The 15,054-nt window shown below is 42.9% G+C and overlaps 1 protein-coding gene across 2 annotated transcripts in view; it reads right to left on the bottom strand.

Annotated features, from left to right (window-relative positions):
* Nucleotides 1-4,139: 4,139 nt before the first annotated feature.
* CHN1 (chimerin 1) overlaps nt 4,140-15,054 on the bottom strand; it is a 160,150-nt gene continuing 149,235 nt past the window's right edge. For both annotated transcript variants that reach the window (XM_070422717.1, XM_070422718.1), the window contains 3 exons: nt 13,077-13,214; nt 6,174-6,279; nt 4,140-4,917 (listed from right to left, as the gene is read on the bottom strand). In XM_070422717.1, the coding sequence (XP_070278818.1) occupies nt 4,746-4,917; nt 6,174-6,279; nt 13,077-13,214 (416 nt within the window). In that variant the 3' untranslated portion in view covers nt 4,140-4,745. The remainder of the gene's footprint in view (nt 4,918-6,173; nt 6,280-13,076; nt 13,215-15,054) is intronic.

The following is a 15,054-nucleotide window of genomic DNA, read 5'->3' as shown; positions in this document are numbered from 1 at the left end:
TTTTTTGCTGGACCAGCCCCAGCTTGTGCCCAAGTTTGTACCAGCTGTTTTTAGGTGGTTCCTCTTTCACACATCGGAGGAAACTCACTGGTCCAATACAGAGAAAACCAAAAGGTTTTCATGTTTTCGACCATCCCAGGTTTACATCATTTTAAAAAAAAATTTAAATTGGCCTTTCGGCCAATTTCCTTCAGTGTGCCATTTTAATCTCTAAACATTACTTCCTTTGCTTTTTGTGTTACCACAGTGACATGGGCAGTTAAGTAGTATGTTTCATAACTAGCAAAAACAAACACTAGATATCTTAGCTTCACAGGCTGGTGTTTCCTGCTACAGTGTAATCATGGCTGTATCTGAATAACAGTAATCCCCAACACTTCCATTTGCTCACCAGAGCTCCAAACACAAGGTCAGCAACACGGGGCTTACACTTCCTGTGTTGTTTTGTGCTACTTGATGGAAAAAGCAATGGGAAACATTTCCATTGTGAAATATGTTATGACTAAAAGACTGTATTAAAATATAATCTCTTCAGTGGAGAACAATAAAGCTCATAAATCAGGGTTTTCTTTACAACACATGGTGAGGAATCATAATTTTTAACTTGGTTTCAATCTGTGAAATAGCAATTGATGTGAGATCCCTGTGTGATATGCATTTCCTGGTGAAATAATTTTACTTTAAAAATTACTGAAGCATTAGCTGAGAGGTCCAATGACTTTAGTAAGAAAAATGTGCTGAAACCAATAAATGTTTGGACCTATAATAAAAGTATAGGTTCAACCTCAGTAAAATTGCTAATTCGTCTTTGGTGCGTTAGTTATAATCTAATTCCCTGCCTATACAAAATCAGGGGAAAACAACTACTTCAGTTTCCCCTATCATTACTATTTAAGAAATGTAGAGATTGTCCGTCTGTTTTAGATAAATGGGGAGACTCTGAGTTGTCAGGTTGAGACCATTTCTTGTTCAGAATGACCACCAGCTGTGCGTGGGACTGGCCAACATGAGATTGGTGCACCGGCTTCCGTGGGCTGATAGCAACGTTGCCCAGCCTCATGCGAAGGAGGGAAACGAGGGGCTAGTGAACCCCGGCTGAGGAAGACACGGGCTTTCACACGCTGATGTCCCATTTCAGATAACACGCCCTCAGGGGCAGGCAGCACGTGATCTTCTGATGCTTCCAAATAAGCTCACACTGGGCACATAGCTGGGATATAATTTAAGTCATTTTCATTTTCTATCTGCCTTTCTTATTGGTCAAATAAATGTTTCTAGTCAATCAAAGTATCACATGGAGCTGTAAGATGTGGCTTCGTGAGCTCACATTTCCCCAAAGAAGGGAAAGTACACAATGCTGTTGTAGCTTTCCATTGATGTCTAGGGTGAGGCTCATGGGAAAGAAAATGCTCAATGGAAAAAAGGAGAACATTCAAGTTTGACTAGGCCCGATTGGGCCAGTAAGTTCCTTGAGAATTGGAGCTGGTCTTATTTCCAGGCTTAGCACAGTGCCTGGCCCGTGGGGCGCGGGCAGGAAACACCTGTGGCATGAGGAGTGCAGAGGTACCCAGGGATGCAGGTCTGGGCTTGATCTGGAGAGAGAATCCAAGTGAGAACTAGTTCTCTAAAGATTAGGGAAGAGGACAGATCCCTGGTGATGCTACATTCTTCTTAGACCTCCCTACATCCCACCATGATGCATGCCAATCACAGGTCAGAACTGCCCAGACGTTCAGTGGAAATGTGATGTGCGATAATGATGTATGTAAGGATCACTGTTACCCCTGCTCATAAAAGGATGTCTTTTACTTAACACTGATAGGCAAATGTGAATGCCATGTCGCTGTTACAGCCAATCAAGTTATAAAGATGCTTGAAGAGTTCCATAAGAACTTAGCCTCCCGAGGACAAAAATATACAGCCGGAAGAAGAGTTTTGGGTATCCTGCTTCCAGTGTGCATTTAAAAAAGTCTTTTTGCTCTTTGAATGGACTTACCAATACACTCATCAGTTTTGGGGCTGCAAATTCTAATACATTTTGTTAAAATGAATAGTGTTGGAACCCTGAACCTAATTCATCCAGAGGCCTTCTACTTGAGCTCATCAAGTAAGCAGAAACATTTGGATACATACACGGTTTTCCACTTAGACACATCTGCAATCTCAATTCAGAGAAGGAGACTTCCTCCATGTAACTAATTAGCATTAAAAACGAACAGAAAATGTAAAGAAGGGAAGATCTTTGCTTTCTCAGTGATTTCTTTAAAACTATGGGTAGAGCATTGGGAAGACAGCCTTTCCACTCAGGCAGAGCACCTGCAGCGTGCGAGTCTGCGGCGATCACGGAGGTGCGGTGGTCCCTCCTGCTGACTGCGGAGGAAACAAATGAAACCCCTGCCTCCTCATTAAAAGGTCATGATTTAAGACACCTCCCCTTAGTCACAGGAAGATACGTATGAAAGACGCAGGCTAGTTACTGAGGAAGAGCCGCTCCGAGGGACTGTTTCTTCATTTCAGGGACTGTCACCCAACAGTCCAGGAGTGCTCACAGAAGACGGAGCTGTGATTTGTATCTGCTGGTCCCAAGGGGATGAACCCACACACATCCATCAGTTTAAATCATACCAGAGGGAAAGGGGGCTGGGCAGGTGGAAGAGCGAAAGGGGGGATAAATGGTGACGGAAGGAGACTAGACTGGGTGGTGAACACACAATACAATATGCAGATGATGTATTATAGAATCGTACACCTGAAACCTACATAACTTTGTTAACCAGTATCACCCCAATAAATTGAATAAAAAATTTAAAGGTGCAGTTCCTATTAAACAAAAAACATACCAAGTGTCCTTGTTCACAGACCTGATAAACAGTCACCTATCCGGACAGTACTCAGGATGTTATCTAAACATGTGCTTAATGTCTGCTTCTGCTCCAGGTAAACCTCTAGTTCTGAAAAGTGCCTACTCCAGAGTCAACCACAGCTGTTCCTTTTAGGAAAAGAACAAGGTGATTACATTCTGATGAAGGAGATTTCTTGACAAATTTCCTTACTGAATTTCTCCTTTAAAAGGACTTTGTTCAAAAAGAACTTCAGCCACGAGCATGTAGAAATTCATTCGGTTCACCTAATCCAGGGACAGAGTCAGATTTCTCTGTTTCCAAGCACTGCCTTCCTGCATAGTGACTTTCAGTGGCCTCCATTTTAAAGTAAATTAGTTATAGAAAACGAATCTCTGTGCTTGATTCATCTGTGTATCCGATGTTGCCTGTGCAATGACATTATTCGTAGGGGATTGTGGTTAAGAAGGCAGCTGTGACAGACTATCTCCTGAATAACCAGCTTTCTCAATGTAAACATTAAAAATACTACTAACCCCCTACTGTAGCCTAGGGGCAGAAATATGGAAAACTCCACAGTTCTGCAGTCCCCATGATCTTTGAGATAGTCTTGAAAGTGTCAAGGATTGAAATGGTAAAAATGTTTTGTACTTTTTTACTTTTAAGGCAGGACAGAATTGTAGTTCTGAAAGGGCGCTTGCTCGGTTGACAGGGAAAGACTTGGAGGTTTATTTGCTCAGAGCCCCACGAGTGGGCGGCCACTGAGAGGGTGAGGCCACCCCTGGTTCCGCCCACCTTCCCCGCTGGCAGGTTGCTGCCTGGGACTCATCTCAGGCAGCCTCTCTGCTCAGCTGTGTGTCAACACCAAGCACATCCAACAAAGCAAGTGTTTAGAAAGCCACTCTCTCTAGTTAGCCTTTATTCTTCCCACGGTTCTAGAAGGAACTCCTGCCTGTGCCCCCAGCTCGAGTTGAGAAAACAGTCTTGATTTCTGTCACAGTATGCAAGAAGAAAAATGAGTCCAATGGATGGGTGTCCTAATTCTAAGCAGTTTTAAATTATTATTTTAGGAACTCAATATAAAACTTTCAATGGTAAACAAAAGAGGTGAGAGGAGTTACTCAGTATAACAAAAGTGGTATAACACATTTTTCCAACTATTTCTAATCGTGGGGAAAAAAGCAAGCTATCGATATTTTTAATTTCTAAAAGCCAAATTTAATAAGTTAATAAATGCATGCCAGATAAAAACACAAAATTACAACTAAAACCCAATAATTTAACAAAAAATGCTCTGCGTTGTATTTTTTTTTATTGGCATGGATCATTTACTAAAGTAACAAATCTGAAAACATTTTGCTTTTTTGCTGGAAAGAAAGTACTATGTCAGAGAAGAACGAAGAGTACCCAGAAATAAAGCATTGGAGAAAAGTAGGCATATGTTATAGTCTATGGCAGTGCAGCAGCCAGAGGTGCTGTTCTGTCCATTGATGTGCATGTTTATGTAAGCGTCAGACACCAATGACAGAACCCAAGCGAAGTCATGACAGGTTCACTCTGCGAAACATGCTGAATTACAACCACAGACTACCCAGGACGGAGAGCAGGGCAGGCTGCTGTCTCCTTTATACGGGTCCCCTTGCCAAACGGGGCTAATCATGCAATAGCCTGAGTTTCTCTTAACATGATAAACACCCAGGGTTACTAGCACTGGAAAGCGTATGTTCACTGTTTTACAAGGACAGCTGAGCGGTGCTACAAAAACAATGGGAAGTTCCTTCATTTTAAACTGGTTATATGCCCAAACTTCTAACCAAGGAATAATGCAGCTATGAGAGCCAATTAAATTACTATAAAACATTCCTTCATCTGTAAAACACTTCTTTTTCCTCTCAAACTAAAAATCTAAAATAAAATGTCTTCATTTTTGATGAGCAGCTCTACCACCAGTCTCTGATATCGGATATCGTTCAGTGCAGCCATGGCGTCTAGTTCCGGAGATCTCATAAGGGTGGGGCCGAAAACAATCCCAAGGTTTTCTGCATTCATAAGGTTCTCCTTTTCATGGAGGGTCACTCTGAAAAATACAAGCAAAGGAGGAGGATTTTGTGTAAGCCATGCGGTTCTTCACTGTGCTTTGGAACAAAATCAAAAACAAGATGTGTGTGGGTTCGGTTCTATTTGTGGATTCTCTGGCCGCAGCCTGAGCTGCAGGGGTGTCTGAAATAGTAGAGAAGGAACTGGGTCGTCCTGATGGTTCCTCAGCCCTCCCTCCCTCCCTCCCTCTTCTTGGGCTATCTGGTTTCCTATAGATTATGTTTCCAAGTGTCTAGGGAGAGAGTGGTCGTGACATTAATAGGAGATGGCTCAGCGTAAGCAACCTTGTCAGAGAGAGTAAGTGTTTATATTTTTTACGGCTACAGTGAAGGCACAGAGACTACAATTTGAGAGTTATTTCTTCTGTGTGGAGTACTTAACTGCATCCATATATGAAGCAAACTTGAATTTACAAGTGAAGTTGTAAGCAAATGACATCAAAGTTTTAACTCATGGTGCTTTTAAAGAGGAGAAACGTGTAAATATTAAAAGCAGCATGAATTAAGTATTCATTTCTGGACAACTCATGCCTAAAGGCTTATAACATAGATGTCAAGTTCTGCTATCTTTTTTGTTGCTGATTGGTCTTATATTTTGAAACCCTAAAACCACTAAATCTTGGTCATATAATTTTAAAAACATTGCTTCAACTGGTAGAGATTGACGGTGACTGAGCAAGGAAATAAAGCTCCATCATCATCAATCACTGTAACACATTAAACCAGAGGAACAAAACATTTCATTTTCCATTCCTCCTTTACCCCTTACTTTACTCCATCATTTTTTTTACAGCAATATTTAGTGCTGGCAACATCCATCCAATAATCTACAATCCCAGCACCAAGTCTGAAGTGCCTGTCTTAGAGAAAGAAGAATGAGCCTTCTTGTGGGTTGCTTTGCTCTTGCGTTATTATGCTAATGCTAGTGTCTCTACAGCTACAACCTTTCCCTTTCCATAGAAATTAATGCATGTCCTTGGCAGGATACTAGTATTTCTAACATATTTGCCAACACCTAGTGCAATTGTAAATACATTCCTGTTAGAATCAAGTGTGTGTTCAGCTCTGTAGTGCAGAATATTTTTAGCATTCCTTCTTAATTTGTGCAATTTCACACAAGACAACATAGCTTGTGTTTATTCATTCAATGGATCATTTGTCTTTTCTTTCACATTTCGTTTCATTTCATTCTTAAAATTTGGATGCAGCACAAGTTAAGCATTGCAGTCTGACTTGCCTCTTGAGATGCGCCATGAGGTACCGGAGGGTCTCGCAGTGAGCGGGCGGCAGCAGTTTCAGTGCCTCGTGAAGGGTTTCTAATTGCTCATCAGGATCCATAATTTCTAAAGGAGTGAGTTGAATGAATACAAAGGAGGAAAACTTTAATAGACAACTGGTATAAATGGTTCATTTCATTCTATTCTATGTTTTAAAACTGATAGGAAATGCCTTCTCACAGATCCTTGCCCACAGCCTTGGAAAATATTTTTAAGGTTCAAGCCTCAGATTTCCAAAGGCTTAGTTTCAATGTGGCAATACCATTTACTTGGACTTTTGGGGAGACCACCCAGTTTTTTCACTTGGAAGTCTTGAGTCTGGTAACTATGGAAACTGGCCATTGGATATATAGGATGTAACTATGAAAAATTCAGACACATATCTACATACAAATAAAAACTTACACACCCAAGTGAGGTCATCTTAGAACATTACAAATATATTTAAGGAATGCTGCATTGTTCAAAATATTTTGAAAGTCCCCTTTCAGAAAGCAACAGTATAGAAGCTATGCCATCCCTTTGCCCCTGGCAACCCCTGTTAAGGTCTTATTACTTGATATTCATGCTTTATTCTTTTGCAACCAGGAAATATATGATCTAATATTTACTTCTTTTATTAGATATAGTTTTTTAAAAAATATATATATATTTCTTTATTGATTTCAGAGAGAAAGGGAGAAGGAGAGACAGAAACATCAATGATGAGAGAAAATCATTGATCGGCTGCCTCCTGCACACTCCCCACTGGGGATCGAGCCCACAACCCAGGCATGTGCCCTTGGCTGGAACCAAACCCGGGACCCCTCAGTCCACAGGCCGACGCTTTATCCACTGAGCCAAGCCGGCCAGGGCTAGATATAGTTTTAAGTTACTATGTGTTATCTACAATAGTCAAATCTACCCTCAAAGCACAAAGATACTCTACTACTTAGGGCATTCAGAAGCCACATGCAGACTTGGAAGGCAATGCCAAATGTTCTGAGTGACAACAGGGTCCCTCAAATAAATGGGACCCTTTCAGAGGTGTAAAAGGTGTAAACTTTGAAGGGGCACATCTTCATGTGCCTATTTTAGTTCTGCTGTGTTGGCCAAAACACCAGCACACACCTTTGAGGTTACAGATTGCATTAAATTAATTATTTCCGTAATCAGAAACAATAGACATCTTTGGAATTCTGTGCTCTAATCTAGCACATTTCCTGCTTCTACCCAAACGTCATGAAGATGGGGTGCCTTTAAATGTTTGGTTTCAGGGCAATTGCAAAGGAACCCAAATCAGAACAGCAGCTGTGAAATGCTGGAAGGCCACATCTGACCAGAACATGACATTTAGGACCCAAGAATCCCAGTCTTTCAGATTTAATAAAATAAACCAACTCAGAGGCAATGTACTGGAGTCGGGTGAAAACTAGAATGACATGAAAGGTTTTTAGTGTTGCAGAGCAGATTTGATAAATTTCAGAATGTAAACAGTGACTGAAGCTTTTTAATTTAAAGAAACTTTGGCCATTTTGCAATTTCTGCCCAAAGCTTCCCCAGAGCTTCTGGTTCATTTCTTCGGGATGAAGAACCTATTATTTGACATTTACCAGGATAAATAACGCATGGTCTCTGAACCTTGAGGCCTTTAAAGAATGCCAACTAATAACAGCAATTCCAGGTACTGAAATTCAATCATTTAATTTCTAAAATTAAGAGAAGAAATTCCACTTACTATAAAAACCTTTATAGAACTAAGTAATTGGAAACTACACTATTCTGAAAATTGAAAAAGGAGTAGTTTAGTTTTCTTTAACTTCCACACTTAGTCTGTGTAGGGAGAATCTTGAGATGGCGTGAAGTTAAGGGCAGTGTTGGTGGGATGGAAACAAACAAAATTACAGGTTCACGGAGAGCTCACTTTCCCTATTGGAGGATGACTAACAATAAATAAGTATATGTATCTTTTAGCTTATTCTGTACTACAATGAGGCAAGTGCTATGGAAAAGACATTGGGTGTGTTGAGGGGGGAGGGTGTGTAATTTCATATGGTGTGGTCAGGATGACCCGAGGCAGTGGGGGGACGAAGCACACAGAGATAGATCTGGGGAAGGTGGTTCCAGGCAGAGGAACAGTCAAGCAAAGATCCTGAGGGAGAGAAGGCTGGGAATGTTTGAGGAAAAGCGAGGAGCCAAGTGTGGCCACAGTAGAGAGAGCAGAAAGGGTAGGAGAGGATGAGACTCGAAAGGTTAGAATTTACTGAGAGAAATGGGAAAGTCATGACCTGACATAGATTTTTCACAGTATCTCCCTCTGGCTGCCGCATGGGAAACATGATGGGAGGGGCAAGAGTAAAAGCAGAAAGATCATTCCAGTAATAATTGCAAAAATCCAGGTGGTAGCAGGGAAGGTGATAAGAAATTGCTGGATTCTAGGACTATTTTAAAGGTCGAGTCCATAGGAGTTACTGATGAGGGATGAGTGAGAGAAAATAAAGAATGAGCCAAGTTTGAGGCTGAGGTACCGGGGAGGATGGAACCGCCATTATCTGAGATAGGAAGGATCTGGGTGGAGGAGGCTTCGTGGGGAAGATGAAGACATCTGAGCTAGACCTGCAGATGAACATGCTGACTTGGATTAACCTGCTGCTCAGGGAGAGGTACAGATTGGAGCTATAAACCTGGGAACATCTGGCAAAATGCACGTGAATACACCGATATCAAATTGACAGAGACTTGCCCTGGAATCACTTCTCTTTTCCACTCTGAGGAGTGTTACCCATGCTCAGTTTTTCAGAGAACACAAACCTTTAGCTCTAAGAAGATCACAGCACAATTTAAGAGGGAGATAGACCAATGAAATGCATTCAGAGGTGGTAACCACCATTCCTGTTTTGAATATATGGAAGGCTTGCACATGGACGAGGGTGATACCAGGACCACTGCCGAGGGGAGGGAGCTAGAAGCGGGCAGATCTCTGTTGGGCACTGTGGGGCTCTAAGACTGTGGAATCTGTCACCAGTGGACTGGCTGCCTGGACAAATGATTCTGGGGTTACTGGGTATTTAAAAAAGAAAATCTAGTTACATGACTCCTTAGCAGTGATGGCGAACCTCTGACACGCGTGTCAGAGGTGACACGCGAACTCGTTTTTTTGGTTGATTTTTCTTTGTTAAATGGCATTTAAATATATAAAATAAATATACATCTTTGTTTTACTATGGTTGCAAATATCAAAAAATTTCTATATGTGACACGGCACCAGAGTTGTTAGGGTTTTTCAAAATGCTGACACGCCGAGCTCAAAAGGTTTGCCATCACTGCCTTAGAGTATCTAAAAACTAAGATTCTGTGGTTCTCAATTATAAAATTATGTTTACTGATTGAACAAATATTCACGGAGCATCTATTATGTCAGCGAGGAACTGCACAGGCGCTGTGGGGAAACGAACATGAGCAAGGGAACTGCCTGGACGGGGCTGCGGTCTGGAAGGGAGGACAGGGATGAGCATAACCTCTGACAGGAGGGAGACACTCTGAAGGGCGCCCCAGCGAGCGTGACATGAGCACAGAGGAGAAAGCTGGCCGAGGCGCAGGGACAGGAGAGGGGGAGACGGCATTTGAGGGAGGTCTGGAAGGATCTGGAAATACAACACTGTGGGGGCAGGAAATAGCACTCTGAACCTGGACCAGGACCTAGTTAAAAGCTCTTTTTAAATGTTACATTCTTTAGAGAGAAACTCAAGTACAAGAAGAATAAACGTAGCCGAGAAGCGGGGATCTGGGCAGAGCGGAGGGAGGAGCTCCACCGGCTCCAACTCCCAGGCTCCTCTTCGGGCCGTGTACGTGGCTTGGGAACAAGAACCCTGGGTTTCATTCCCGAGTTTTTCTGAGTCACTCGAGGTTACACCCCGAGTCATGCAGCTTCTTTAGGATCTGGGAACATCGCTCTCGGACCCCTTGGCCAGGGGAAGCGTTCCAGGTCCAGTACTGCCAGGGCTCAGCTCTGGCCCAGCGGTCAGGAAGCATGCGTGGAAGCTGGGCTAAGGAGCAGCCCTGGGAGAAGCACCTCTCTTCTAGGCCTTCCTACCGGACTGCAGAGATTTCTTAATTGGTGGGGAGAGGAATTGAGCAAAAAAGTGCTGGGGAGGCCAGGTGGTTCATAGGGGAGCATGCAGGGGACTGTGCAGAACTTCAAGCCTTTCGATGGGATGCCTGGCCTCCTCTACCGCCTTTAGCATTTCCTGCAGCCACTCCCCTCCAGCTTTCAACCAGCAGGAGTTCTCCAAAGAAGGCTGCAACAGCAGAGCTCAAACAGCTTTTGCAGGAAGAAGCTTTAATATGAAGTATGACTTTTTGTTGGCAAGGGAGGCTAATAAACGCCAGAGATACCCGAGACCTAAAGAATATGGACCAAGGATTTTTAGGGGCTAGAGATAAAAAGTCCAAGAGCACCTGCATCAGGAAAGGTCAGCCAACCGTGTCCTCTGCCTGCCTTCCCCTGGGCGAGTCTCTGCCCCCTATTCTATCAGGCGTCCCAGGCAGCATGCAGAGAGAGAGCTAGGGCTTTGATGTTAGGGAGAGGTGGGTTTGAACACCGTTACCACCTCCTCCAGTGACAGGACTAGGACAGTTTACTTATATCCTAAAACACCTTTTTTTTTCCAAAATATATTTTTATTGATTTTTTACAGGGAGGAAGGGAGAGAGACAGAGAGTCAGAAACATCGATGAGAAAGAAACATCGATTAGCTGCCTCCTGCACACCCTCTACTGGGGATGCGCCCGCAACCAAGGTACATGCCCTTGACCAGAATCGAACCCAGGACCCCTCAGTCCGCAGGCCGATGCTCTATCCACTGAGCCAAACCGATCAGGTCCTAAAACAACTTCTTTATAAAATAATATCATGGGCCCTGGCTGGGTTGCTCAGTGGGTTAGAGTGTCGTCCCAAATACACCAAGGTTGAGGGTTTGATCCCCGGTCAGGGCACATACAAGAGTCAACCATGAATGCATAAATACGTGGAACAACAAATCGATGTTTCTCTCTTTCTCCCCCTTCTTCTATTTCTAAAACCAATTTAAAAATAAAATATCATGGATGTAAAGTACTGAGCATGATGCCCGGCACCTAGTACTGCTCTATAAATCTTAGTTTTTCTTATTTTCCATATCTGCTTATACAGATAGGAGAACAGCTGTATCTATGCATCTAGACACATTCTACTCTTAAAAAAGACAGGTTCAAGGACACAATGTTCCACAAACGATTACATCAACATCGAACATGCACAGTACACATCTATGTTGTGTATGAGTGCTATGCTAGGGTTTCTGTTGTCATGGCGATCACACATGAAAATAGTTCAAATTTTAAGGCGTTTCGACCTGGATTTAGGTGCGTTTATTATGCTGTGCTTTCGCGAGCTCTCTGAGGGGTGAGTGGGGGCTTGCTGCTTTTGGACAGGTCTGTTTCAGACACAAGTCCCAGAACAATGACAAACGGTTTGGAAGCATAAAGAGGGGAGATTTTCCTGAGCCACCGGGTGGGTGTGGGGAAAGAAGGTGAGGTATTTGGGAGTGCGGGGCTCAAGGCCTTGAAATCCAGTAAGCAAGGCTTGGCTTTTTCTTCCCAGTAGATGAGGCAGTGCGGAGTGGCCGGAATCTGCGTTTCCATCACTGCTTTGTTCTCTGCTAATTGCTTGCCTTGGGTCAGGCTCAGAAGCCAAGTTGTAGTTTTGTCCCAAGCAACATGGGGACAGGAACACCATCTAGCTGAGCCCCAGTGTTGTCCTGGGCATCACAGCAAACTGTGGGCGGACTGAGCAGCCCTTTGGGAAGTGTGTGTCCAGTGTCTTCCACATCAATGCCAATCTGACCAATCCTTATGGGAAGCAACGCCTGCCCCACGAAACAAGAACCTCAGCAATGAATCCAGCCCCAGATGAGAAGCGGTAAATTCCGACGGGAGAGATCTAGAGCCTTTCGGGAGAGATCTAGAGCCTTTCAGGCTCAGAAAATCTGTAAAAATCAGGGCGATTCTCATGGCTCTTCTCTACACGAGAGCTGAGCTGACCCACAAGAAATGAAGGCTCCACAAACCACAGGAATTCTCAACAAATGCTCTGAAGGGGAAACTGAAAATTAAAACAAGTCAAGTTTGTGCTTCATGAAATCTCAAAGTCAAAGAGCAAATCAGTGTTACCAAGGAAGTTATGTTATTTAAAGATCAAGACAACATGTGGCTTTGAAGAGAGACAAGCAAATGACAGAAATAGCCTATCTTTTCTTAAGACATGGTAATGCCGACAGTTAAAATCTGTTCAGAATTTCCTTCAAAAAAATGGAGCATGAATTATAGGTATGATTTTTTTGTACTATAAACAGAATTTGGCAAATGAGCCTTTGCTTTTCCTCATTTTCATCTTAACTAGAATTTAAAAATGGTCCAGCGCAGAGTGAACATGGGAATTGAGAGTAAGGATTTAGAAACTTTTATTGAAATCTGATGGTAATTTTTGTGCTTGCTGAATCTAACAACAAAGTAGTTGATCTTGTTTTTTTAGTTTTATTTTTTCAGTTATTTTTATTTTATTTTACAAAGTACAGTCCGAATTTCAGGAGCACTGGTAGAAGCCTTCCTTTGGAGAATGAGGGTTAGCTAGCCTGTTACCAAGAAGCTTCTGGTGGTACATGTTGTAAGTCACCCTTGTTGGAGAACAGTTCAAATTCTTGCGAGCATATATATAACCATGGAGAGGGCGAGGAAGAAGTATTTAATGAAATACATCCAAGATGCCCAGCAGAGAACCCCGGGAGGAGGGATGACCCCGGAGAGGCAGGCTGTCAGGGTTTTGGGGCGCGCGCTGGTGTACTTACTGGCGGACTCTATGAACTTGGGGTAGGCGTCATACGTGATGAGTGGAATCGGTAAGTCCCTGAAGTAGAGTTTCAGCGCACCAGTGATGATGTTGATATCTTCATATACGTTCACAGAAATATCTGCTTTCTCTCCATCTTTGAAGGATGTTAAAGGAAAGAAAAGTAAATATTTGGATCCACAGCACTGTTTTTATAAATAACGTATTTCTGTGTACAGTTTCTAAAGATTAGCAATGCTCCCATTTTTAACATCAGCTTCATTGTGCTAAGTTATAGAAATGATCAATACTCTGTGAAAAGCAAAATTAATTTTCTAAAGTTATTTTTCCATGTTACTTATGGAGTGAAAATCATAAGAGAACTCGGGTCAACAGAAATATTTGTTCCTTTCATGGCTGCTTGAGAATTCCTAGGGGACTAATATGGGATTGCTGCTTTTCTTTTTAAAATAAACACAGAGAATGTGGGAAATGACAACAGAGGCACTCTTCACTTACAAAAGACCCCTAGCACCAAGGTCTCTATTCTTTGTGCTTTTGTACCACCCCAGGCTCCCACACAGAAGTTTGGAGCTTGCCTGAGTCCTAGGGGTAAAGGAGGTGGAGAGAAGAGAGTAAAAAAACCAAAACAAAACAGAACCATGAAGTGTTGAAAGAACAAGAACAGAAGGCATTACAAAGTGGAGGGACATTTCAGAGGCGCTGGGCCCCTAACTCCCAAGCAAAGCTACCTTCCTTCAGGGCGGCCTCCCCCAGTGCCCTGGCATTTAGTACTTTACTTGGTTAAAATACCTGAATTTTCATCTACTAAAGATTTAATTAGCATCTGCTCTGAGCTAGAGCCTAAGCTGGCTTTCTTTGTTCTGTCTGGTTTACGAGAGATTTCTATGGATTAAGCAGCAGCCTCTTCACCACACACCTGTTAGAACGGCTACAATTTAGAACCCTGATAACGCCAAAGGCCCGCAAGGATGCGGAGTGACAGGAACTCTCATCACTGCTGAGGAGGATGCAAAAGGGAGCAGTCACTTTGGAAGATAGGCAGTTTCCTACTAAGCTAAGCACACTCTAACCACAGAATCCGGCAACGGTGCTCCTTGCTGTTTACCCAAAGGAGCAGAAAACTTGCATCCACCCAAAACCCTGACACAAGGGTTTATAGCAGCTTTACTCATAACTGTCAAAAAACTGCAAGCAACCAAGATGTCTTTTTGATAGGTGAATGAACTGAGGCACACCCAGACAATGGAATACTTTCCAGCTATGAAAAGAAATGAGCTCTCAAGCCAAGAAAGACACGGAGGAATTTAAAATACAGTAGGAAAGTAGAAGAAGTCAGTCTGAAAAGGCTATGCCTTCTGTGGTTCCAACTATAGGACATTCTGGGAAAGGCACAACTATGGTCAGGAAGATCAGTGGTGCAGGGGCTCGGGGCAGGAGGGAAGGATGAAGGGTACAGCACGGATTTTTATGAGAGTGAAAGTTCTGTGTGACACTGGGACGGTAGATACATGACTTCACACATCTGTCAAAACCCACAGAACTGTGCAATGTAAAAGTGAACCCTAATATAAACTATTGACTCCAGTTAATGTATCAATATTGGTTCACAAACTAACAAATGTATTGTACTAATGCAAGATGTTAATAGGGTAATATTAACATCTTGGGCCAGAGCATGAGAGGAGGGATTACATGGCAAATCTCTGCTCAATTTTTTTTGGTGAACCTAAAACTACTCTAAAGGCTTTTTTTTTTTTTTAAAGCAGCCTCTTTTAAAATGCCAATATCTTGGCCTGTTTGACACTCACATGAGTGTCAATGAGATCACCAGTGCCCACCTCTCACACGTGGGTTGGAGTAATGTGCAGGGGCAGTACAGACTGGGACAGAGTGCCTCCTGGAAGCAAAGCAGTCATGTAATGTGGGCCCGCCATGAATGCTTCACGGGCGACCTGGGGGAAGCATGTAGGTGC

This window comes from Myotis yumanensis, unplaced genomic scaffold, assembly GCF_028538775.1.
Source record: "Myotis yumanensis isolate MYYU_CA2020_CCGP unplaced genomic scaffold, mMyoYum1.0.hap1 SCAF_8, whole genome shotgun sequence".
Lineage (NCBI taxonomy): Eukaryota > Metazoa > Chordata > Mammalia > Chiroptera > Vespertilionidae > Myotis > Myotis yumanensis.
This window is presented reverse-complemented; position numbering and strand designations above follow the sequence as displayed.